The sequence below is a fragment of the Amblyomma americanum genome, chromosome 6 (assembly GCF_052857255.1).
Source record: "Amblyomma americanum isolate KBUSLIRL-KWMA chromosome 6, ASM5285725v1, whole genome shotgun sequence".
In the NCBI taxonomy this organism is placed as follows: domain Eukaryota; kingdom Metazoa; phylum Arthropoda; class Arachnida; order Ixodida; family Ixodidae; genus Amblyomma; species Amblyomma americanum.
This window is the reverse complement of record NC_135502.1, coordinates 25,903,817-25,930,116: the sequence shown is the minus strand read 5'-3', so window position 1 is coordinate 25,930,116 and position 26,300 is coordinate 25,903,817. Positions and strand designations below refer to the sequence as shown.

The 26,300-nt window shown below is 46.4% G+C and overlaps 1 protein-coding gene across 5 annotated transcripts in view; it reads right to left on the bottom strand.

The window, feature by feature from the left end:
* LOC144136459 (thrombospondin type-1 domain-containing protein 7A-like) overlaps window positions 1–26,300 on the bottom strand; it is a 493,908-nt gene that overhangs the window by 175,437 nt on the left and 292,171 nt on the right. For all 5 annotated transcript variants that reach the window (XM_077668802.1, XM_077668803.1, XM_077668801.1 and 2 more), the window contains 5 exons: window positions 10,229–10,415; window positions 7,737–7,959; window positions 4,289–4,680; window positions 3,205–3,474; window positions 202–305 (listed from right to left, as the gene is read on the bottom strand). In XM_077668802.1, the coding sequence (XP_077524928.1) occupies window positions 202–305; window positions 3,205–3,474; window positions 4,289–4,680; window positions 7,737–7,959; window positions 10,229–10,415 (1,176 nt within the window). The remainder of the gene's footprint in view (window positions 1–201; window positions 306–3,204; window positions 3,475–4,288; window positions 4,681–7,736; window positions 7,960–10,228; window positions 10,416–26,300) is intronic.

Genomic DNA, 26,300 nt, shown 5'->3' with positions numbered 1-26,300 from the left:
AGCTGACCAATCATGATGAAACCTTAACAGAAGTGGTTTGTTTCGACGTCCTCCGCTCTTTGGCAGCGCCTGTCCAAGGGCAACACACTGCTAAAGAGGAAAAGCGTCCTACGGCTGCCGCCATCACATTAGACTGCATGACAAAATAACGTGATGACCGCCAGCTGAATTCCATGTAAATAAGCGGCTTACGCAACTAACCTTTGGTCCTGACGCATGTGACGTTCCTCTGTCGCGTGCCACCGTTGCACTCAGCACCAGGCACCGGTACACAGGCACTCCACTCGGACGTCGCCCAGCTGAAACTACATGCGCGGGAGAACAGCGATAAATAAATTAGAAGACTGCTAAAACGCCCGCACTCTATCATGGGCGTTGTTGTATGTGCTTCAGAGAAGCCCATTCAAGCCAAAGGCTGGAACTTCCGACGCATCGCAGGGAACTACGATCGCATGTGGGCCACAAGAACACCGTAAACTACAGATACTGACTGTCTCTCTTACGAGCGACATTGAGAAGATACGGGTGGTTTTCAGGCGTGTTCCACTATGATAAAGAGTGAGAGAGAAGAAAAATACGACGCTGCTTTGCGTCCGAGAGAGCAATCCGTATAAGCATTCGCATTGTAGGGCGGGGGAGGAGGGGGAGGTGGGGAACGGATTAAACAAATAAAAAGAGATGGTGCTAAGTGGTAGCCACATGGCATAGTACTATTACGACTTGAAACTGAGAAGGTTGTGGTGAGGTAAACCCATCTCGTGTACACAAGCACAACGCCATGCAACTTTTCAAACCACGAAAACTATCCCTAGGAAGAAATATTCCGTTTGAATTACGCTGCATAAAAAGTGTTAATTGGCCAAACCGGCCATTACCTTCGTATACGGAATTTTACTACCGGAACGGGGTTGCGAACACATATGCGCATATAAATTCTGCGTTGAAACTGCAGACCACCCCGAGAAATCAGTTATGTTCTGGCGTTAGCTTCAATGGTAAGCGCATGCTCAAATATAAACAAGCTAATGTTGTACTACTGAATAGACAAATATTCTAATGTGGCAAGGCTGTAAGTTATCTGCTGGCATGAATTTCACATTGAATACGTGGCGACCCGTCGGATGCTTCCGAGAGGACGGTGATGTGAACCGAAGCAATAAACACATTTTCTTCTGCCGCAGTCTGTCACCACTGCTGCTGTCCTCAAGTGTTACCAACATCGCAGGGAAAGGACTAACATCTACGCTAGAAGCAGGAAATAACAGTGATCATTTTTTGCACGCATTGCTTTCCTGTAAGTAACGATATTTGAAGAAAGAAAGAAGTGCTGAAGCCCCCACTGTATTTGTTCAAAGCGTTTTCTAAGCGCAAATTTACTTTGTTAACAAAAGAAAATTTTGAAACTAAACATTAGTTTATATAAGCTATTATAAGCTATCAAGTTCACACCCTTGCTTGTAACAGAACAAATTTGAAGCACATGTGTGAGAAGTTTTTTTCTACAAAAAAATTCACTTATGGCAACCGGAAAGCAGATTGACCCGGAAGCTTTCATCATGACGGGTCTTCTATCTTTGCGAACACGCCTCGAAGAAAGCTATATTGGGCTAGGTTTACTCCAGTCTGCGCCTAAACGCTAAGCTCTTTTCTAACTAGCGCGACTGCTCAAGCTTCTCGTGACAAAGTACTTCGAGACTAGACGGCTTACTAGGAGCTCAGGGCTCAGGTTTCTTCGCCGCGTTTTGTTGGGGTTTTGTCGAGTGCTGTTAGTTTAATGCTTGAGCCGAAACAACTCCGTGGTGTTCCATGCATGAACGATGTAGCCCCTCTTGCGGAGTCAGCGAAACGAATGGGCTGAACGGCCAGGGTACGAAATATTTTGTCACTTGAGCCTGACGGAGGGATTTGTGTCCTAAACGAGGGCAGCAGAGGTGCGTACATTTTTTTTTTCATCGTGTAAATTCCGTTCTCTGGCTAACCAGGAAATAACCGCAGTTTTAGAAAGCAATCTGCTCAGTAATAAACATACACCTTCTTGCCCTGCGTGCAAAACGCATGGGACCGTATGATAAAGCTCGGTGCGTTTTTCATTATTTGAGTTCGACGTGGGCCGTTTTTCTCGTATTCTCTGACATTTACTGCGCCCCATTTACGGCGGATAAGGCTTGCAAGCTGCGCAAGCAAATTTGACACTAGACCGCGTCTCTGAGATTTGCTATATACGAATTCCACGATTTCTTTCCATTATGCTGAAGAAGAGGTTTCAGGTGTGACGGCTTGCCCGTGTGGCGGCTGTGACAAGAAACAGACTTTCATTTCTTTGTCTCAATTGAACAGGTCACATTTGCAATGGCAAAAGGAAAGCGCGACACATCATCAATTAATATATCTTTGAAGACCCATCGGGCGTCTTAGGATATCAATGCGATGAGAAAATGTCACTGAAATTAAATATTGCAATAATGAACGGCTCACACGCACTTGCAAAGAAAAAGTATCACACAGTCATCATTTATTACACCCTTAAGGACTCGTCGGGTGTCAGGGAAATATTATACGCGATGACAAGGAAAATATCCTGAACTGAAATGTGCCAGTCGTGAAATGCCCGAACCGGAGGAGGGGGGGGGGGGGGGAGGGATCATGCAAAATAACATTTTGTGTGTGTGTGTGTGTGTGTGTGTGTGTGTGTGTGTGTGTGTGTGTGTGTGTGTGTGTGTGTGTGTGTGTGTGTGTGTGTGTGTGTGTGTGTGTGTGTGTGTGTGTGTGTGTGTGTGTGTGTGTGTGTGTGTGTGTGTGTGTGTGTGTGTGTGTGTGTGTGTGTGTGTGTGTGTGTGTGTGTGTGTGTGTGTGTGTGTGTGTGTGTGTGTGTGTGTGTGTGTGTGTGTGTGTGTGTGTGTGTGTGTGTGTGTGATGAAATGCAGGGTTTATTTGGCTCTGTAATTGCACATGAAGCTTTTCGTGGGGTATGGGCAGGGGTAATTAATCCATTTATTGGAAAACTTGGTTAACCCCTCCGCTGTGTTTAAACCTCGTCAAACGTCCATCCCATTTGACTAATTTATATACAGGTCCTCAATGTTCAAGCAACCTCATATCTACATGTTCTGCATCCTTAGCAGAGCCCGCGCTTTTTTTCTTCTAGTGTTTACTTCTTTAGGGATGTTAAAGGAGCCCTTCGCCCAGCAGCGCGGCCATTCCCACCTAGAACAGAGAGGCAGGCGGTCCACTTGAACGGCCGCCTCCACGAGTGGCGGGCACGGCTTTCCGGCGCCGTACGGGAGCTGTTGCACGTAGCGCAGCCGGCGCATGAGCCGCTGGCTACCGGCCCAGGTGTCGCCGCTGTCCAGCACGCAGCCCTCACGCTCCAGGTGCCAGGGAGACCACGGAGACACGCCGCAGTCCACGGACACGACGCAAGACTCGGCGTCGTGCGGTAGAGGGCGCTGCTGCCCGTCACTTCGACGGCACTTCCTGCGGGCGTTGGCAGGAGTCACTCGGATCGCTTTTGCAAGAAGGCGCCCTTTGCGAGAAAGGCAAAATTTGTGTAGGCGTGTTGCTAAGCCGGTGAAACGGCAAAAACTGCTTTTGCCGCACTAGAGGGAGCTGCTGAGAGTGGGTGTAGACGTGTCCACAAAGGTTTCTCAATGCACGGAAGACGCACAAAAGCTGAATTTTCTCGCAGCGCGTCTGCACAGCGTGAAGCATACATGCACCCCTTGTCGCAGTCAGCAGAGTGGATCCCTGCTGTGCTTGTAAACGAGAAATGGCAGTCAATAATTTGAGCTTTATGTGTAAGCTTTGAAAACTGCAGCCGAACTAAGCTCCATCAGGTTGGAACAGCTATCTTGTTATTACTCTCATTCCATGTTCTACGACGGGGGAACCGTTGATTGATGATGGGATGATGCTTAAACAGCACGCAACCAGGATTGTCATTAGAGTAATTGTGTTTTAATATGCACCGACTGCGCTTTCTGGCGAAGAGAGAATTATCATTTCTGCTGAGGCCTCAGAGGGGCAGTGTCCTCTGGAATATTCATACTTAACTTGGCTTCATGAGTATATGAGCACTGTACTCATTATATTGTGACCAGTGTAGACTGAATGCCGAATTTTGCTATCTGGGGCAGGAGCCTCTGTCAGGCCATGTGCCTTTGGCTCCTGCTCCATTTTATCTGTCGAGAAAGAAAATGAAATAAACAAATAAAAAACATAATAGCACATTCCATCAGCGACTGAGCCTGACGGGATTAATCAAGTTTCACAGATTGATAATATGCCTTACCCGATGTCCACTTGAACACCATTGCTGTCGAGGCAAGCCACCTTCCGTCGGCGCGTGCCCACCTGCGGTCGTCGGAATGCGACTGGCAGATCCGATCCTGCCTGAGTCCCTTGCAGCTCGTGCTGCTGAGTCGAGTAGTCACTTTGGCACTCGCTCCAGGGCCCAGCCCTGAGCACATAGTCGGCGGGCGCTTTCCTACGCGACTTGCGCTTGCGCCACTCGCGACAGCCCGGTCGGGCCGGGCACTGCTTGGTCTCGGAGAGCGCGGGACACTCGGCACCACCGTTCGACGGACCCACGAGCACTATTCGTCGTCTGCTGAGGGTGTGAGACTTGCAGCTGCTGACGTTGTGACACTCAGGCCAGGGCTCGAACGGAGTGACAACGCAGTCCTGTGCGCCAAGAGGAGAAAGCCATCTCAGCAGTCAGCACTATCGGCCGGAATGAGCCATGCAGCCCAGCAGTAGGAGGGTGTTATGAGTTAATCTAGCTTTCGTTTTGATTTTAGCAGACCAGTTTGGAGTGTAACGTTTAACAGTTTGTAATACGTGCTTGTTTATTCCTGCCCTTCTTCTACATGCAAAAACGGCACATTTTAAAAATGAGGAATGCTTTTCGCAGAATTTCGAGCTATAAAGAATATAAAACGTTTATATGTTGGCGTAACAAGCTTCAGGAAAGCGAACTTGTGCCCAGGAAGAAATAAAATATCAGTGCTGTTGATCGCAGTCACCGGCCTGAAAACTGTCGCTGCTTCATCTTTTGTGTCCCACAGCCTCTATTTCTTCTGCAGTACATGGTTTATGGCTTATGCGGGTTTAACGTCCCAAAACGACTCAGGCTATGAGGAACGCCGCAGTGAAGGGCTCTGGAAATTTCGACCAACTGGGGTTCTTTAACGTGCACTGACGGGCCCCTATAGAGTTTCGCCTCCATCGAAATTCGACCACCGCGGCCGGGATCGAACCCGCGTCTTTCGGGTCAGCAGCCGAGCACCATAACCACTGAGCCACCGCGGCGGCTCTCTTGAGGCACAAAGGGCGCGTGGTGAGGCCTCCTACCTGTGCGCAAGAATCCTGTGATGACTTTATAAATATGTGCTAATGTGCCCTAAAATGACTTGTTGAATGCAGGCATTGTACGGAGGAGAGAAGGCTGTACTGCGTTTCGCTGTTTTCTTTCTTCTTTGGTTATGCTCCTTCATCATCGCCTCCGGCACGCAGCCTTATGTCTTTTTCACGGGATAGGGAATCAGGCTTCTGTGAAAATATTTCAGACATGGGAAACTGTTTCCACGGTGTTCGACATGACTTAAAAGTTCGCCGCCACAGAAAGTGCCGCCACGAGCGATGGCCATTCTGACCTTCGATTAACGCCGAGAACGCTTGCTGCTACCGCTACCACCGCGCGAACGGCTTCACTTAATGTACACGGAAGATCAAGTACTCTCATGTCGCGGTAGGATTTACATACCTGGAGTTCAGTTAAATTCACCTCATTTTGGTGGTGCACAAGCGCTGCTATCTATAAACGACAAAAGTTTAATTCTGATTTGCCTTCCAGCTTGTGAGCTCTCGTATTATTACCCTGTAGGTTTATGCAGAGCAGCTTACAGTGAGAAATATCGTATAGCTTCAAATCATGCTCGGAAAGCATGAACAAGAGCAAAACCAGACCACAACATATACACAACCCATATGTGAGACTGGTACACTTCCATTCAAAATAATTTCAATGGCTCATCGTTATATACCGTCTTAATAAGGTTTTCTCGCAGGTGTTAGTGGGGAACGGTTTATAAGCAAAGTTTTCGCATTCAATTTTGGCGCCATTTATGAAACATTAGCAGGCGCAGTCCAAAAGATTTGGCGGAAATTTTGCGCTGGCTGAATGACGGTGTTACCACCACACAAACAGGAGAAAAGACTCTCTGAATTCAACAGGACAATGTTCTCACCCAGTACCGCGAAATCTCATATCATAACTACAGAAAAAGAAAGCAAGCGCGGGTTGAGGGGGTAGCCTCAGTTTGCTTAGGCAATGTTCCGAAAAGAGAACGTCTCACCTTGTCGAAACGTCGTCTTATCGAAACGTTGGCTAATTAAACTGAAGCTACTCCTCAACGCTTGTTCACTTTGCTTTGTGTTGTCAAGATCCCCCTCTTCCGGCTCTTTTTCTACCATAGACCTCAATTCATTACTAGTGAGCTCCGATTTGGAAACCAGTTATTACACTAAAGTTCTACCTGGAATCAGTAAAAAGCCTAAGGTTTTGTTGCTGAGTCCAGTTGCCCCAGTACAAACCCAGCAAGTTTCCTTCTGTGACCAGTTAGTCGAGTTCAAAACTAGTAACATTTGCTGCTGGCAACAGTTGGCCCTGCTTAAAGGCAGCAGCGTATTTTTTTTGGGGGGGGAAGGGGACCAACTGAAACCAGCAGATTCCGAGTTAGAAAATTTCAGCCGGTATTAAATGTATTCCACTCCAATCCAGTCTAATCCTGCAGTGTCAATACTGCAGCTGCAGGTAATCAGCGCTAAGCCTACAATCCCTACAAAGCAGTATTCTGCTTCTGGCGCGTCGAATGCCCCAGCTTGTTGGTCGGTATTCCCAAACGCTGCTAACGACTCTGTGACGTTCCAGTACATACGTCGACTGCGCGTTCAAGAGAAATAATATTCGCCCCAACGATTGAATTACTTGCTAAGAATGCATTTGGAAATCTCTCAGGAATTACACCATGCCTTCCATAACTTGGAATTGTTAAAGGAACAATGTAAAGTTATTGCGACCTTAACATGGCTACTCGTCTCAGAAGTGCTTTCCAGGCTTGCCTGCACGTGCCTCGTTTTCAGATGCCACAAGTGCTGTTTCTTGTCCTTCACATTTAATCACCTCCTTCAATGTTTTGGAGCGGTGTTAACTTCATGCCAGCCTGCATGCAGGACCCATGAGCCTAATTTCAAAAATTGGTACTGGCTTAACTTGTCTAACACTGGAATTCAACGAAAAGCAAGCACGCTTGCTAAACATCTGAGGCTCGTCCATGGCAGCTCCGATACACGCTCGCGACAACCGTTCTACATATACCCACACGACCACGTGGTTATGACGTGGTATCATATGGTCTTACGACACCCCCATCGGATGTCATCACGTAGCTTAGTGTCACCCCATCGGATGTTCTTAAGGTCAAAGGTCAACTCAAAGGTAATCTAATGTCAGAGGTCAAAGGGCAAGTAAAGGTCATGGGTCAAGATCTGGGGTCAAGGGCTCGAAATCATAACTGTAGCACAAATTGTCATACACGGCTAACGTGGCTGGGCTGAAGGTCGTTCAAAGTCATTTCCCGGCCTACGCGACGACTGCTTTACCTAGCTTTTCGCCTCAATAAATCACCGACCGCGCTTGGAATGGCGCCATAGTCTTGGCACGGTCTTCGCAGACTTACCTGGGGGCAGCTGATGGCACACGGCATCTCACTGAGCGGCTGCGGCAGGTGGACGCAGGCTGCGGCGTCGACGACCCGAGGGGATCCCGCTTCTGGTTCGAAAACGCAGCTCACGTTGCGTCTCGCCAGGCCCTCAGCGTCCCGCGCTTCGGGCCTGCACTGGCTACGCAAGTGCGGCCTTCCGTTGACCGCTTCGCAAGCACTCCACTCGCCCGCCTGCCACCTAGGAGCGTGACAGAAGAGCAAAATCAACGTTATGAGATACAGGGTGTGTCGGGAAAGTAATGAAATTTTGTCCGTAGAAAAAAATTTATTCAAGATAGATATTGTTAAAAACGTTTAAAATCTATCGAAGCAGTCCCATTTGGCATCTACACAGTTTTGCCAGCGACTTTGCCATGCATTGTACGCATCCTGGAAGCTGTCGACAGAGCCTTTGTCCCGGCGGTTTGGATTACTTCGATGTTGCCAAAACAGACTCCTTTTAGGGCGCTATTGATTCTCGCGAACAGAAAGAAGTCTGCCGTAGCCAGGTAAGAACGTTAGGGGGGCTGGAGCAGCGTCGCCATGACATGCTTGGCCAGGAACTCTCATACGTGCAGAGAGGTGTGGCTGGGAGCGTTGTGTGGTTCAACTGCCAGGTACCGGCGATCTGCTTTCGCGCTCGGAGGACCCTTTTTGTCAATCTCTCCAGCACATCCACGTAACTACAATGTCGTGCACGCCATCATCTGAACACTCCTTCGACGGTCGCTGTTCATAATATCACGAACACGAGAAATATTTTGGTCACTTTTGCTCGTTGATGGTCATGCAGAGCGGGATTCATCATCAACGTATTCCCGGCCCGCCTTAAACACCTTCAACCACCTTGAAACTTGAGAATAGGACAAAGCAGAATTTTCTTAGGCTTGCTTAATCATTTCGTAGGTGTCGGCAAGACTCTTGTTGAGTTTAGAACAGAACTTGGTCGCATACCGTTGTTCGCGTGCGGATGCCATCACACGTCGTGACGCAAGCACTATGAGTAGGTACACAAAAACAGCGATCCTGACGCTCCCATAGCTTGGAGCAGACTGCGCTAGAAAGTGATGAGAAGCTGAATGTCCCCCTCACCTAACCCAATCAATCCGAGCGTGGTAGGAACAGTAGCATTGCTCGAAAAAAAAATATTTGCATTACTTTCTGGACACACCCTGTGTATGGGAGTGTGAGTAGTCGGTTGTTCAGAGATTATTGAGCAAGGGTGTCCCCAAAGCTTGTCAACACTCCTGTGCTATTTCTTGCTTTTTACCCTCTCTCTTTAGTTTTTCTGGTTTCGTGGGCGTAAAATCTGCACATCGCACATAGTGGAGTTTGCCAACGGCTCTTCGCATTCATGTACGAGGTCATGACTGCGATGCCGGTCTGTGGTGCATACAGCCTGAACTGAAATTGTCTAGTAACTAGTAAACTATCAAGTTTATTGGAACTTGAAAGTCTTCCTAGTCTCCTGGCTGAGCTAATGGAAACTACGGGAATAGATATTACGGCAGTGTTTTCATCCGTGCCTTTCTCTTTCCTTAAATCTCGTCTGAACGCGCGAGAGAATGTAGCTCGCGTAGCCAGTAGCAGAGAGCGAGAAAAATGGAAACGGAGCGAAAAGATACAAAGGGATGTCAGAGCGTTTGCTGTCGATGCTGTACCTTGCTGTGATGTCTTTGTTTCAGGGGTTATTTAAAACTCCCCATTTTACAAATAAGATGTTCTTTTTATACTATATAGCGAATGCAGTAAATATTTCGCCAGAGTCAGGCGCTAAGCACGCTGTCCGCTATTTTTTAGAGCCTGTTTTTTCCACGAGTAATAACATCACTTTTAAGTTCCAGATTTCAATCGTCATGTGCATCTTTGAAAAAAAAATTCATTCCATGATCCTTCTGGTGTTTATTTTACAATTTCTTGTATTTCGATGTAGCTATTTCCTTCAATTATAACACTGTACGAAATTTTGCACATCGCTGTAAAAAGTTCGCTTCTGGTATTTTGATCTCAAAAATAAAAAAATGTCTTTCTTGACACCCGAACATACTATTAAGGCAGAATATTGTTTGCATTTGATGGAAATAAAAATGGAGCCAGAAATATTTGGGGACCAGACGCCACCGAACTGCAGGTGATTCCACAGGTTACTTTTTTGTAGATCAACAGACATATTATTACAGAAGAAATATGTAGATCAATGTGATGGCTCTGACCGATGTAAGTTTCGAAGCTAGCTCTCTCAACACGGCCAATCGCAATGATGATAGGGGTACCTTTGCCGCATTTTCTGCAGAATATGTAGAGAGCGAGCAGAGCGCACTTTACCTTCTCCAGCCACAGATAGCAGACGCCACGTATTCACGCGTTAGTTTCGTTCTCCAGACAAGAAGGCGGTTATGTTTCAATCGCTTCGGAGCTCCGTCCTCACCTTCCCCTCTTCACAGTGCCGAGAAAACAGGGACGCTCACCTGAGTGACTGGCGGGCCTCTTCGTCTTCGCACGCGGTGTGGCACGACTGCACAGGATGCGGCCTGGCATGGCGGCGGCAGTGGCTGTCCGCAACGGCATGGCCCCGGATGTCCATGCACCGCACGGTTCTGCCCCGCCATCCACGACCGCAGCCGCCCTCCTCCGGCACACAGGGAAGCCACGACCCTGCATTCAGAACCGACAGACAACGGAACTCATAAGCGAGTATAATCGAAGCACTAATCTAAACTAACTCTTTCTGGCTAGCTGTCATAATTGACATGGATGCCCCTATACGATACGCACTTCAGCTGAATACAGTTTGCGATTCGGTATACGAGCAAACAAAATTTTTTTGTGTAATGCGGTCATGGAAGGTTACTGCATAGATATTATTCATTAAAGCATTCATTTCCCCTCTATTCCCCTTTTTGTTCACTGAAATACCATTCGTGCCCACGGAAATTGCTCCATTCAATTGTCCTGTTCAGAAATCTTGTAGATCTTCTGCACTGTAAACTACACATTTTGAAAATTGATCGGTTCTTTTTACGTGTTAGTACGTGTACGTTTAATGCACTCTTTTCCCCAGTCCTATAATATATTTCGCGGTTTAAACATTCCCTGGGCAGCAGCAAATCAATGCGTACAAGCACAAGTACTGTCACAGGAACAGGCTGAAATAAACTACAGATCATGAAGAAGCACTTTTGTATTTTTGCTTGCATATTCTGCACCATCTTTCCTTTTTGATATCGTAAAATCGAGCATATATAACGCCAACAAACTGCATATCTCATTTTACACTAATATCATTGAAAGGACTGTTCCATTTCAAAGCACACCGCAAGAACTGTCTGGACAATGCTAGAGTAGCTAAAGCGCGGACGCGGGACGTTTGAAACAAAACAACCATGACCTTATGGGCCATGCGCGCCCCGGCGGCTGTCAAAAACGTCTCTGGCGGTAAAATGCAGCTTCCACAGTTTTCTCCAAAGCAAAGAGCCAGTTTTACCGCGCCTGTCAGAACAAGAGAGCATTAGCGCGGCTATTCGCAGAGACAGCCATAAGCCTTGAAGGCCGACAAGAGGCGCTCTGTGGCCTTCTCAAAGACTTCACGTAACACCCTCAAAGCACGTAGGTTTCTGATAAGAGGCCAAGTCAAGTGTCCGCCGATTTTAGTGGGTAGCGTAGGTTTATCTTGTGTTGCGTTTCTTGCTTTCTGGAGATCTAGCGAAAATGTACAGCGCCGCGCGAATTCTGTTGCCGGGAGAAGAAAGGCAAGCGTAAAAGCACGAAACTGGCGAGTGGTCTTGAGGGTGAAGCCTCTTTTCAGCCTGAGACCGGTATTCTGGGTGAAGGCGCCGTCACTTCTCATCGCCTTTCTCAGAAGCGCGCAAGCCGCGACTGCTGCAGCTTCCATGACAGCATGTTCTACTCAAGCAGCGTCCGCCTAATGGTTCATTTGGCCGCTTAGCCTAAGCTGAATGAAGAGATACCCATGAAAGGTATGTGTAGTGGTTATGTACACTATTTGCCAGAAGTCTTCGGGCTGCGCGGTTTCCTTTTCAGCATTATGGCGAAGCATCTTCGGTTCTAAATCTTGGTAAATAAATTCCTGTGCTCACCGTTTAAGCTTACAGTCTCCGAAGATACCGTAAGTGCTCCATTACGTGTTTCAAAATCAGGCCCTGCAGCCTAAAGATATTTAACCAGGTCTGCACCTACAGGCGAAATCTTTCTTTTCTAGTTGGATTGATCGAATTATGCGCAATTCACCAATTGGTGCCTGTTTTGCATTCAGAACCTATATTTTGGGGTTCTTTTAGGTGCGCTTTTGCAATTCGGTTTTTTCTTGGTCGTTCCCATCAATAAAAGAAATTACCTATGAATATGTTTTGTTGCTGGGGGATATAAAACGCTAATACTTTATTTACTGAAGAATTACATTATTACAGCACAGTTACATCACACGAACAAGGAGGGTGGCGTTCGGCGCGCGATTCTGAAGGCCAGTAGTCGCTGTGATTAAAACTAAAAACTAAGCTTAGATATATTAAACCATTTATGCGTTCTTTTTTCTTCACTTTACTATTGGAAGAATGCGATGTACCTGCTTATGCGACAGCTGATCTGCCGTCTGCTTTACAGATAAGGGCTATAACAGACGAGGCCACTTATAAAGAACAAAGTTGTAGCGAAAAATCGTTTATTACGAACGAGGACGGTGCTATTGTCTGAATATGTAGTGGGGCAATAGTATTGCTTTTCATTAGCCCCAGCACTCGGTTACAGTCAATGAGGCGGGTCCGACAGCTCGCACCCCAGCATATAAACTCGAGCTTCTCGCAAGCGTGGACACTGATGAGAGTCTCCCAGCCGCACTGACGACACCCAGAAAAAAAATGTGGTACACAGAAAAGCAATAAAAAAAGGCACTATTGAAACTACAGATAACCACCGGCCAAGCACGTGCCGAAAGGCGAGAAGGCCTACTATGTAACTGACGGCCTGCGTATGTTCCAGCTCACGTAATTGTTTAAAACAGAAAGAGAAGCATGGTGGGTGCTAGAAATGGTAGCGTTGCAGTCAAAACTATTGGTTTCGGTCGGTGATCAACCAACAGCAGCAATGTTTAAACTTCGAATACAAGTCGTGTGGTATGCCATGCAGGCCCAGCAGGTCGCATAGCCTGTGTCGCCTGCCCAATCGGCCCTCCACCGTCTCTGGTGCTACCCTATGCGAGAATTGTGCTGCGCTATTCATTTATCGCTAAATGAGCCGAGGAACGACAGATGACGCAGTCTAAAACCCATGTGACGAGACGAACATGTGCTTGTCGCAATAATGCGCCATCGATGCACAGCTGGTCGGAGCTGATATCATTGACTAGGATGACTTCATTCGCGCGCAGATGATAAAGTCGCCATTGCAAAGCCATGAACTAACGACGCTATTGGGCGCGAAGTATTTAGCGCTTCCTACCTTCGTGAATCTATATACTGTGATCACGAGACCTAGCCCTAGCTTCCATGTGTACATCTACGGTGGTTAGTTATATTGCGCCTGCAAATGCAGACCGTTGGCAACAAAGGACTGAGTTAGGAACGCGTGACAGTGTTGAAGAGCTTAGATGCCACCTTCAAAGGTTTGCAGTGAAGAAGCAGTCCTTGTGACTGTGTAGCAGATGCGCATTGCGCAATGATTAAAGAATGCGCGTCAGGTTTGTCTGAATTTTCATTTTTAGCCGTAATACTGGACGCACACTTACTATGAACAACGAATACAGCGAACGCAAACTACATGGCCATCAGGTTTATTATGAGTAGGCTCAACTTTCTACATTATTAAAGAGAGGGACAGGCTTTATTGTGAGGAAAAGTCAAAAGGTTGACCTAAGCAACCTATGGTTAACCTAGAACTTCACTCTAAAGAAAGAAAGAGAGTGCAGAAGTCGAGCGAGGAGATGGTGATGCGATGATATGAGCTCCGCATCCTGTGTCCAAGTTACACGGGATCACGCACATAGACATTCGCCGAGGAGGAGGAGGAGAAAGAGGGGAAAAGGGATGGAGAAAGGGAGGGCCCATTTGTCTCTTTCGGTTTCAGGTGTCTATTAGCTAGTCTTTACCATTCTTTTCTTAAGCTCTAATATGTATCAGTGGAAAGGGACTGTAAGTAATGCGTTGTAATATTCCTAGAAGGAACAAATAACTGGTAAAGGTCTTTGTTTTCTAAAAAATGATAAACAAGAAGCTACAAGCAATATTGCGAGTTAAAATTAGGTTTCTCTTTCTATTATAAAGATGCCGAATCTCGAATGCGACCAATAATAACAAACCTTGATATTTTTTCTCTCGTTGTACTCATCTGAAGGAACGTAGGAGAAAAAAAAAACCATGTTGAAAACTCACGCATTGTTATGTTGAATGACACGTCCATCCCCACTGTTCAAGCTATCCTGAAGAATTGCTTGAGCTGAAATCAGAAAACTTTTCATCATAAGGCAATATAGTGCATGACCTTCCAAAAAGTATTTTTTCATTGAAACGTTTGTGCTTCGGTAAGCAGTATTTTAAGCATGAACTTGATTTTATCCAAGCCTATCCTCGGAAGAAAAATTCTTCATTATTTTGCTTTATATTGTTATCTTGATTGCATTGGTGCAATATTATTACTTTCAACGCAATTTCATAGAGAAAAATCATACCCGCACGACGGGACATCCTGAGCGGATGACACACGTTTAAGAGATGTGCCGCGCAGCAAACGTGTCCCGGCGGAAAGCAATCTCACCCCAGGGCCCTGGTGTTCACTCAGGCGGGTTGTTTTTCCAAACGCTATAGAAACGATTGCAACTCTCTGAAAGACGTTTCATGAAGTGATTCACCAAACCCCATCGCAAAGCCTCCTCTTCAAGCATTTCAGGCGCACGCCATATGGATGGCACTCAGATATGCGTTCCTGACTCATGCAGGACTCACTTGTGAGGCAAAAAACTGGTCGCATTTGTGTGTCGTTATTGCTACATATTGAAGGAACCGATATCAGGCATTCAGGAGTTTTTCATGATGCAAGCAGTTCTGAGATTTCAAATTGAAGCGACTGCGTTTGAGATCTTATCCTGCGATATATTTCTGATGGGGTTACTTGAAAGATTCATGTTTTTGCTTCCTGTTTTGAACGTTTCAATCTTTTTAGGTGACATACGTTGCTTCTTCGGTAGTTTCGTTTTCGCAACTTCATCGGGATTTTCGTTTCAACTCAATACGGATCCTGATATATGCACGCATTTGAACGCCTCCGAATGGCATCGAAATGAGCACCCTGCGCAGGAATGCTAAGTGACCCACCAGCCAAAGCCGCTGACACTTCAGATGGTACTGCCGACCAGAGATGGACAACCTCATGAGGTCGACCTCAACCTCAAAATGACCTTAACCTCACGTCGTGAGGTGATGTCGGCGACGGCTAGAAATTCTGTGAGTGAGGTCACCAAATCAGACCTCAACATGACGCGTGAGTTTGAGGTTGAGTGAGGTCGTCATTCGGTGAGGTCGAAATTTTGAGGTCGAGACTTTTTGCAGTTGCCACGTCTTACTCCGACGAGTGCCGCTTCCAAAGCTGAGTTGCAGGGACCCGCTGCAATGTTCATGCAATGATGACGCTTGGTGTTCGGTTTCCCCTGTTTGGACAACCGGATGCCGCAGTTCCCTCTTAGCTTCCGGTGCTGCGTCGTAATGTCCGTTCAGTTCGAGCCTACAGGAAGACGCACCCCTCTGGTCTTCCCGGAAGGAGTGTTACTGTCACATCACGCCACTCTCCCTGCCCCATGCCCCGCATGCGTAGCACCCGGCTGCCTGCCGGTCGGCACAAACTCCTGGGAGCGCTCAAAGCACGTAACTTACGTTGACCCGCGGCAGCTTTGTTTGATGCCGCAAACAAATAAGTTCAGTCCAACAAGCACGCAATAAATTCGTCGCAGCGCGGATGGCCCCAAGAAGGGCTGCTTCGTGTTCATGCACGTTGCCGGCACTGACGTCATGGCTCTTGCCTTGCCGTCGAATAAAGGGGATCCTGCTGTACATTACAAGCTGACTTAACAAAAACTGGAATAGTCGGCACAGGCGCGAGAATGTGATTCAGGTGGTTCCTAACAATGACACCGGCTGCTTTGATCTAAAAAGCACGAATGCAGAAAAACCGGTAACACCGTCGAAGCTTTTGATCGGTGACTTCGCCTTTCGAATCTCACTATAATTATGTATATTCCCGTTCCATAGTGCAAGCAGGTACCAATATAATTTCGCTTTTTTTATCCCTCCGAATAACCTCTCTTTGGTCTCCTGCTCCTTGTTTCTTCTCGGAAATTCGCTTATGCCGAAACACCACAACACGAGGCGAACGCACCAGCATAACGGCGTTGCAGCGGCGAAAAAATGCAAAACTATAATGAATGCATGAGGATGCAGTAGCTGATTCCTTTTCCTTTTTTTAATGAAGATGTGGGAATGGAACTGATTACATGCTCGCGCTGTGCTGCTGAGTCGCTGTTTCAAGCCTTCTAATATGACCTTTAATGGGGCACACAGTTGTTCGCTTATGTTTTAGTGTGCCATTCTTGTTTGTATGTTTCTAATCATACTCTTTTTTTTCTTTCCTCGTATGGGATCAGTTAGGTTGGCAGCCTGCCTTGCAGACGACCAGGTACTACACGTTATCTTTCCTTTAACTATTTTGCAGAGACCCATCGTTTAGCTTAAACGGCTTCGCTGAATGCTCGCGCGGTGCTCGTGGGTAAAGAACTTCGAGGATGCTGGCGTACCACTGATTAGTTCAGTTTTGAAGAAAAACAAGTGATTGCCTTGATTGAAGCAGCTTGTCTCAGACTCGTTGACGAAATGGCACCCAGAATTCTGTTGAAGCGTATGAGTACTTAGGCGGTTCCCCCCCCCCCCCCCCCCCGCCGGGGTAGGGGGAGGGGTGGTGGGTAGGATGGGGGGGGGGGGGGGGAGCTGGGAAAAAGATTTCGCTGCGGGAATATTTGAGCGGAGGGCCGTGGTGATCCTGATAGAGAGAGCGGTTCACGCTGCCCACTCTAGGCCACTTGCTTTGACCCGTGTGATTTTAATAGTTGGCACAGTGTTGGAAGACGTAATGTGCCCAATTCTATCAAAATGCCGCGGGTTCACCGAGTCATCGGAGATTTCCCAGGATTTCGAAACCATTACCATCGCCACCTGCAGGGAAGTGGCGCAAACGGGGAAGGGTCTTGACTTTCCAGGAACATCATCGTCGTTCATCATTAGCTGCAGGCATTCCTATTTTACCTCAAAATAATTGTCTTCAGTAGCTGGGTAATGTACAATATTTAATCAATATTCTGGCAACTTTTACATTGATAGCGGTATATCAGACTTCTCCGGGCTGATAAGGATGCACTGTTACTATCATCATCATTGCCATCATCTCGAGAGTCAAAGGAATGTGTCGTTGCATGATATTTGCAGTATGATATACATTAGAACTGGCGGGTTTACCTGCTGGACAATCCGAATGTTCTTAATGTGGGCCGGGTTGTGGGCACTCTTTGTAATGCGTCATGCGCGCATGCGTAGTAATGTGGTATCCATATGGATCTTGAAATGGGGTGGCAGGGAGGTGGATGGGCGCCTGGTATGACGAGAAATTACATCGTTGTGACGTGAGTAGGTGTGATGTCACATTATAGCCCCGTCACGTGAATAGGTTTGATGGCACATTACATTTGCCGCCACGTGACCTGGGATGACGTCACACTCATATGATGTCATCACTAATAATACCAATTAGTCTTAGAGGTACCCAATTATATTAATTAGCATTGGTTATTTATGTTACGTCATCATCTTTGTCGCTTGACTCGTCGGCTAGTGACGTCGCATGGCGCCGTTTCTTGCGAAAATCTTTTTGCGGATATGACCGGGAATGTGAGCCATCTAATGCTTTCGCATTAATAAAAGAAGCCGGTCACTTCTTCACAGACATAAATACTACGTGCCTCTGTTGGTGTAGCACAGTCGTCCCAGCTTGTTAAGTGTTTTCGAAGGCAACATACAGAGGACGGAAAAGAGCGTTCTCGCTATGCCGGGTAGAGCTAGAAAATCGAAATATACTGATATGTGTCTGCATAACCGTCGCATTGGAAAGTACATCGACGAGTATCGTGAATACCTCCCCTCTCTTCCCAGTTTCTGGTAGATGATGTAGAAGGGCTGTGTTTGTCAATTGCCGGTTCGTGCGTGAATGAGAGAGAGGCTTCCAATAAGAAGAAGTATACACGAAGTAGGTTGCGTAGTATTGGCACATATAAAGTACTCACCGACGTACTGGTGGTAACCGCGTATGGGACACCACTGCCCGCAGGCCATATACTCTCTGAGGGTTCATCCCAGATTATAAGCTTCTCCTATTGCGTGCACATCAATAATGTCTGTAGACGCCTTATAAAATAATACCATCATCATTTTGGCTTTCCTGTCTCACAGGATTCTCAGAATTGTTTTTAACTGAAAAAATTCCTAATCGCTTTTTGTTTTCTTTTTCGTTAGTTTTCTGAGGTTGAGCAGCCGACCTAAAGCTCACAATGATAGGTTGAGGTGAGGTTGAGTGAGGTCAGCAGTGGCCTCATGAAAAATGAGGTGAGGGCGTCTAAGGAGACCTCGACCTCAGATGATGAGGTTGAGGTTGAATGAGGTCGGCTAATTCTTCTTGAGGTTGAGGTGAGGTCCAGATTTTTGAGGTCAGATGCCCACCTCTGCTGCCGACGGCAGTGTCTCATTTCTCAGCATTAAGATTTTCTACCTGTTCTATGTTGCGTCTTTCCTGAGCTCCTCCCTTGAATCTCTATTCAAATCTAGAAACGACGCTTCCATTAAACCAAGTGTCACAAGGTTGGGTAGAACTTAAAGCAAATAGGAAGCAGCGAGAAGCCTCTTTATCACATTGATTTCATGCAGTAAAAAAATTAAACAAGTTACGTTTGTATTAAGCATATATAAACTAAGTACTTTGCAACGTGCGGTAAGTTAGCTGAGTCCGATAGCATATTTTATTATATTTTATTTTTAAAAAATTAAAAAAATATGCGTATTGTTTATTATATGCATTATCAATTCGTGGGAGAGAACCACGTTCTTACTAGCTCTTTTCCTAGTTTTTCCTAATCAAAAGTATTAAAAATAAAGCATATTATCCACGCTTTCATCAGTGTGCTTATGCGTTTTCTGTAAGGGGCTACAGCTAGCTGACATTAAAAGGCTTAGTCTAGTTATGGCATCCTTTCTCTTAAAGCGGTCTTTATTGCCTACGGACGTAAAAGGATGCGCTTATATGAATGGGAAAAGGCTCGCTCAGCTAATAAAGCCGAGAATCAACTGGCAGTGGGGTAAATGTGCCCAAGCAGCATAGAACACTGCACTGTCCGGTAAGAGACCCGTAGGTGTCAGGTGTAGTTCTCGTTCTCGTTGATGTTACTGCTAGCAAGACCCAGTGTATTTCAGGTATGTCTACATCGCCATCTCTGGAAAGGCACATGCGACATGAGGAGCGGGTGAACAAGCCTCGGAAGTGACGCCAGGCTTGTTTCCACACACATTCTTTCTTCACCGATATAAACGCATGGAACATCTAAAGATATTAACGGCCTTCCCCCATGAAAGAGAAAGACAGAAAGCATGACTTGCTTTTCGGAAGAACTAGAACATAGCCACGACGTTGTTGTGACGAGATGTCTACCTTTATTCCCCCTAAAACGGTGCCGCGAAGACGCGGGGCCTCAGTTGGCCAGCGGGCGATTGTCATGTTGTGTCCTTCAGTCGGCAGGTAATCACGTTCAGCGAAAATTGGGCACAGCATTGCGCCCTACTCCGGTAGTGACAAGAGGAAAACAACATAGCAAAAACAACAAAGAAAAAACTCTCTACAGTCGTCAAGCACCTCTTGTCTGCCTACCCAAAGAGGTCTCGTAATGCACTTCGTTACATTCACAAACATAAAAAAGCGGCGGACGCAGTATACGCAGTCTAAGTAACGCTGTGATGTAGCAGAACAAGTCCTTATCGGCCAGCGAGGCACAATGTGCGATGATTGGCATTAATTTCATTTCTCCCCGCCATCACGGTGCTCCATCAACTTGTCAGCCCCGCAAGGAGTACTGTTTGGGATGGGCACCGCGTCCGGGGCAGCAGAGTTCACGAATGATTTACCTCTCGCGCTACCGTGCAAACCGGCTGTATTGGACAACACTTGGGAAAGTTGCCTTGCTCCAGGAAAACTCATTGGTTCCTCTTCTGGCATGTGCAGACATAGTTGAATGCACAGCGGAAGGTGGGATGTTTTTGTCACCAACGTTGTCTAGCGTTCAGCAGAGCATGCGGGGAAAGGGGCTGCACAGAGCGTAAAGGAGGGCAAGAATGGGAATAATTCTCCCAAGAAGCTTTACTAAGACATGAGTGGTGCGCAAGGGTGAACGGCCATGGCATGAATTTTCAAGCAGGTTGACGGATTTTCTCTCTTTGTCGGAAAAGTTACGCACAAATGTTTGCACGCACACGCTCATTAACTGCATTGAGAGTTTAGGCAGAGGCAGTGGAAACTGAGGACAGCTACCCACGACTATGGATGCGACTGCTGCCATTATGATGAATGGTGCAAGAATTTCACAAACGTAGTCGGTAGAAATTATGACGCATCACCTTCCTATTCGCCCAGTGACTTGTATCATATTAAGCTCTTTTACGTCTACTTCAGACATTTCCCAACCACTTGCTCTTATGTCGTCTATGTCCTTTCCGTCAGCCGCTATGATGCAGTAAAATGCAAAGAAAAGAAAATAAAAAAGAAAGGGTACCCCATGCATAATAGAATGCTCTTCAAGCGCCTTTTCTAGCGCGTTTTTATCTTTCAGAAACCTTTCTGACGTTCGAATTTACGTTACCGCAGAATAGCTTCTGTTGCGTCACTGTTGAATAAATAGAAACAATGTTTCCTTTCTGAAACAAAAGTTAAAAATTACAGCAAAATAACTTGGATTACATTCAGAAAAAACAGAAGAGAGAAAAACGTATTCCGAAACATTATTTGTCAATGATTATGGGTGTTGTCCGCGCTGAGCCCGGCCCTCTTTTGTGTTTTACCGCAAGACAGCAGATGGAAACATCTCGCTGAAAAATAGCCTACATCGCGAAGCGAAGCATGTTTCGCGGTGTCTTTAAACTGGTATAGGGCGCTTTGATTCAGCCTGTAGATAGGGTTTAGCAAGCAAGTATCCGAAGCATCTGCGCCCAGCCGTGGACCGCCTCGGCGCCCCGCTCGTTTATTCATCGCAAGTGCGGATCGATCGGCACGAGATTCCCGGCGCGCCAGAGCGGTGACGCAAAAGCGAGTGTTCGCGTCGCATGCACGACTAAGATTCGCGCTTTGGTAACGAGTGGCGAAACTGTCGGGAGCGAATCGGTTTTCGTGCCCGCCAGCAATGCGGCGGTTGCCGCACGGCCACACAGCCTCTCTACCTCGGAAAACGACCTACGAAGACAGAAAATGAGAAAATCGAGGTGTCTCGAGTGCACCGTAGCATGCTCATTCTTTCTGGCACCCTTGTTTGGTTGCTTTGTTTGTTTTTGTTAGGATACAACAAAGCGTCTGCCACGCACGACGTTGCGTTATAACCAAGCACGCAACCACATGCGGTGGTAGCTGACAAAGCTCGTTACGGGTGTCGCATACTCGAACGTATTGTATACGCAGTCATTAGAACGGATTCGGTTTCTCTTGCGTAGCGGCGGTCGACGACCTCGAAGGCCGTGAAAGATGAAGTGTGTTTCACAAGGGCTACGGTTCCATATGGGCTAAAGGTTCACGTAACACTCCTTACAGTGCGACGCGGTTCGATTAGCAGTATATCACGACCAGTCTAGCTATGGCGTGCGAATTGCGAGCAATGTTTCCAAACACAAAAATGAATCTTTGCAGATCTGAGCTTGATGGGCGGCTTCGTTTTGTTTTGATAAGAAGACACTACTATGCGGGCGCGACATGTAAGCTCGCCTCTGGGCTGTGGAGCGTCGCGCAATACTCCTTTACTCAAAAATGCAACAGCGGGAGCAAGCTTAAAATCGGCTCCTTCCCTGGAGTGACGATTAGCGGAGTTTTTAGCAGGAGTGAAGATCAGCTATACTTCAACAGAACAGTGAGTGCTTGGTTAGGGCTTATAAAGCGAAGTTACGCCATCTGCGGCACTCGTTTAGACAGTGCCGTTGGCCTGCGCAGAGAGGTCCTCAGTCAAAGCCTGTCCGCGTGTAACATTTGTGCTCCTGCGGAATGGAGAGCGCACTAGAGCTTCGAGAGCGGTGACGCAATTTGCGCGCATTCACTGCCTATGAGCCGAGTGGCTTTCAATCGGATTAGCGCTCAACTCCAAAGAGGGCTCTTAGGGAGCAGACAGTACTCGTGCGTACGAACTGGCGACGACTACAGCTCGTTTCGTCTATACGAACTTAAAGCTTGACAAAGTCGTACATCCATTAGCGTCCATTGTACTTGCCTGTTTGTAAACACAACGCAGCTGACTCCACGCGCAGCGAGTGCTTTAATCTCAAGTTTGGGAAACGTGCACTCGCGAAGCAAGCAGCTTCCTTTTCAACCATCAGCTCGAGTAATCCTGTAGACTTGCCATTCTTCTCCCCGTGACCAGCAGACTTCAGGTACAAAGAGAAAACCATTGCAAGGAAGGAGTTTTCACTAGGCCTACTCACTGTCGCATGCGAGCCTATCAAGTGCTAGCAGGTGAAGCCATTTATTAACAAAGAGTAGAAAAATAAATGCAGATATACCACCGAAATTATGGCCATAAAGTCTGCAGACATTCATTAGCAACCATTGCGCTTGCCACCGACTGCGCATTAAAGCGCTCTTCTGCTTTTCTGGTCATTGCGGGAGCTCCCATAGAAGATAAAAGATAACGTATTCTGTCGGGGCTATCCTCTCTTGTCTCGGCTACTTATTCCTTTTATTACAAACTTACCTGGATACTGTGAATCACACACGGGCAATATCGAAGGTACATGAATCTTCGATACTATCTTTCGGTACATTTTGTGTATCGGTATTAGGTATCGCTTGTGAAAAGGAAAGTACTGGAGTAAAGGCATCGAAAATATTTTTTAGTCATCCTGTATTTTAAAGATGCTCGATACTCAAAAAAAAAGATAGTGTGCTGTTCACTTTGAGGATGCTGTGAGTCAAACTTGAAAAAAAGAATGGAGCAGAATTAGGAAGCGACGACGTCAATGCCGTTGGCCTAGTCAGTCTTCTTTTTTACTGCGTTCTTCGTTTCAAAGACTGAGGACGTATACGTTGCGCCTCTGCGCACTCGGTGGCATTGAATAGACGACGAGAAACAAAACCTTGTGGTAGAAACAACACTTTTTCACCCGTATTTCAAACTGCGGTGGTTGCCAACCGGTGTGCAAGACTTTAGCGATCATGCACAGAAGATTGCAACACAAAAGTTGTCGACTTCATTAGCACAATAAAGGCCACGTGTTCTTCCACACTCAGGTAAAAGGGGTCGTCAGCGCCGACTGCATGAAATTCACCAGCCGACGCATTCTCAAGAGGCTCTAGTAGTAACCGTCCTGTCTTCGCCCTTCTTCGTCCGTCCATAAGCTACGTTTTTGTTTATAATATGTCTGAACAACTGGCCCCTCAGTATACTCTGCTCTAGTGAAACATGAGTTTTTTTAACTATACCTCCAGTATCATCGACTCCACGGGGCTATGCTTCCGTCTCATTCTTTGATAAAAGATACCTTCATAGTATAGAACACTGCAACGTGCTAGGCTGCTCCTGTGTACACAGAATTTTTTCATTTGCTTCGCTTATAGCACGGCCACAATGCGGGGCTCCTTCGGAGCGGCGGTTTGAGTAAATGCTGTTACTTAATAACGTTATGTACATGCTTCCACGCGTCTACGCGATGTATCTACGTTTAAACCTTGCCACTTTTTTGAAGTATCGTGCCCAACCCTGGCGTGAAAAACCTATCAACTATAGCTAAATCGCCATGTATACATGTGTCCGTTTATGCACGCTATGCTTATAAAGCCGTTGTCCTGGTAGGATCAACAATACGGACAAAAAATTAGGGCCACTGCAATCCGGCGTGCAAGATCTAGAATGCAGCTTTGTGTTAGAGAAGACAAAAACAGTTTCAAACTAAGCAAAGATGCGCTTCTTTTGTTACGTGGCCCATGCGGGAGACGGTAACGAAAGCCGTGATAACTTTTGAATTGTAAATTGCACAATTTTTACGCGTTTCTGCACCGCCAATTATTATTATTAATGGCAAGCTGCTTTGAGCTTTCCTTTAGAAAAAAAAATAAGTTGTTAATAAAGAGAACCTGATGAGCAAGGAGGTTCTATCTTTCCTGAGTTCAAGCATAAAGCAAGAAAGGAGAAATGAAATAGGCACTGACATGGCAGCGCAAATTTGAGAGAACTGACAGCTGTACTAGTTAATTTTAATGGGGTGAAAGTGCGCTAAAAGCGATTATGAACTGAGTGAACACGATCACTGAATAAATAAAAAACTAATTGACGTGGTCATTAAGTAGCGCTGCCTTGTCTCTTCATATCTGCAATAATAACAATCGAGCATGCCGTAGAGAGTCAAACCTGACCAGAACCTGGCACGCGAAATAAAGCTGTCTTTCTGTCTTGATGAACCAAGTGTTAATAATACCGTCATAAGTTCTTACTCGAGCTTGGAAACATGCGGAAGCATGCGATAAGTAAACGCCGGCTAATTAGCGCCTCCGGTTAAAGTGGTGCGTTTCGGAAAAGCGGCGATCCCTGGAAGAAGCTTAGGAGATGCTGGACAGAAATATCTAGGATTGTGTATATCTGGATAAAGAAAATATTGCCCCGGGCCATCACTCGACTAGGGTCAGAAATATCTCGCCTCGTACGCCTTGACACTAAGCCGGAAACGCAGGAAGAACGTGAGCACAAAACGAAGAGAAGTCGAAGTCGACGGTGTTTTCAAAACAGAAGTACTGAGCCTAGCTGCTACAATATCTGCAAGCCATCGTTAGTTTTGTTATTCTTTCGTTGTTTTTTCGCTAAAGTAAGGATAAAGACGCGCTTCGACGCCGTAATTAGGTTGATGCCTGTTAATTCATTAGGCGAACATGCTGATTAAGCCACTTATTGTATGGTCTAGATGAAGGTGACGCTTTTTTCTCACAAGCGTGATATGTCTGGGCGTGAACTTTGTGTGCACTTCAGTTCGCCGTTGGGCAGGAGGCTGAAAACTAAACCAGGTAGGATTCTCAGCAGCCGAGAATTTCTTTCGACCAACTCATCATCATCATCATCATCATCATCATCATCATCATCATCATCATCATCAGCCTGACTACGCCCACTGCTGGGCAAAGTCCTCTCCCATGTCTCTAAAATTAAAACTATCCTTTGCCAGCTGTGACCACCGAAATGCCTGAAAACTTCTTAATCTCATCCGCCCACCTAACTTTCTGCCACCCCCTGCTACGCTTGCCTTCTCTCAGAATCCACTCCGTTACCCTTAAGGACCAGCGGTTATCTTGCCTTCGCTTTACATACCCTGTCCAAGCCCATTTCTTCGTCTTGACTTCGACTATGATGTCACTGACTCGCTTTTGTTCCCTCACCCACTCTGGCCCCTTCCGGTCTCTTAAAAAGTTACACCTTTAAAAACAATAATGACTCAGACTTTGGCGAATTTTTACATGGCTGCTTCGGCAACAATACTATAAGTCGAAGTAGTATTAGGAAGAAAACCGCTGCTGCCAATAGAGGTCTTTTTCTTCGATTGCTTTGGTAGCAATATATTCCTGGCTGGGCCACGAAAGATGTAGACTTAATGGGAAGAACAGAGGCCGTCATTGTGTAATGTTTCGTGTAACTAGTGCGGCACTGACATGTAGTAGCTCTTCTTAATTGCTATGCAGACCGAAAATGGGGCTTGGATTTGGAGGACAGATCCGTAAGCAAAGGAAATCAGAGCAATTACGGCTGTTTATTGAGAAAAAAAACAAGAACTTACTGTTACCTGCTGTGTCTGTCCATGGCGCTGAGAAAAGAGGAGCGAGTGAATAATGCTCCAGGAAAACCGGAGACAGGCTTTTTACTCCACTAACGCGAGACTTCGCCAGGTAAATAAGATGATGGACTGGGACTTGTGCTAGCTTGCCTCAAGCTCACTTTTGCCATTAAGAAGCAGAAGACTAGGCCTACCTGTCTGCCCAGCTACAAAGTATAGAAGCGCCGCCGCCATCTTCGAGTTCTCTTGATTGCTTCTTGTATTGTTAGCATTTGTACATTTGCGATTTTAACAGCATGCTGCAGAAAGAGTCACTGCTTGTATATCACGGCTGCTCTACTTCGGGGAAGACTAAACGAAAAAAATTTCAAAGCTCACGGTGACGACTGTTGTTATCGGAAGTATGAGCTGTCCCGCACATGATTAATGGGCTGGTCCGTACATCTGA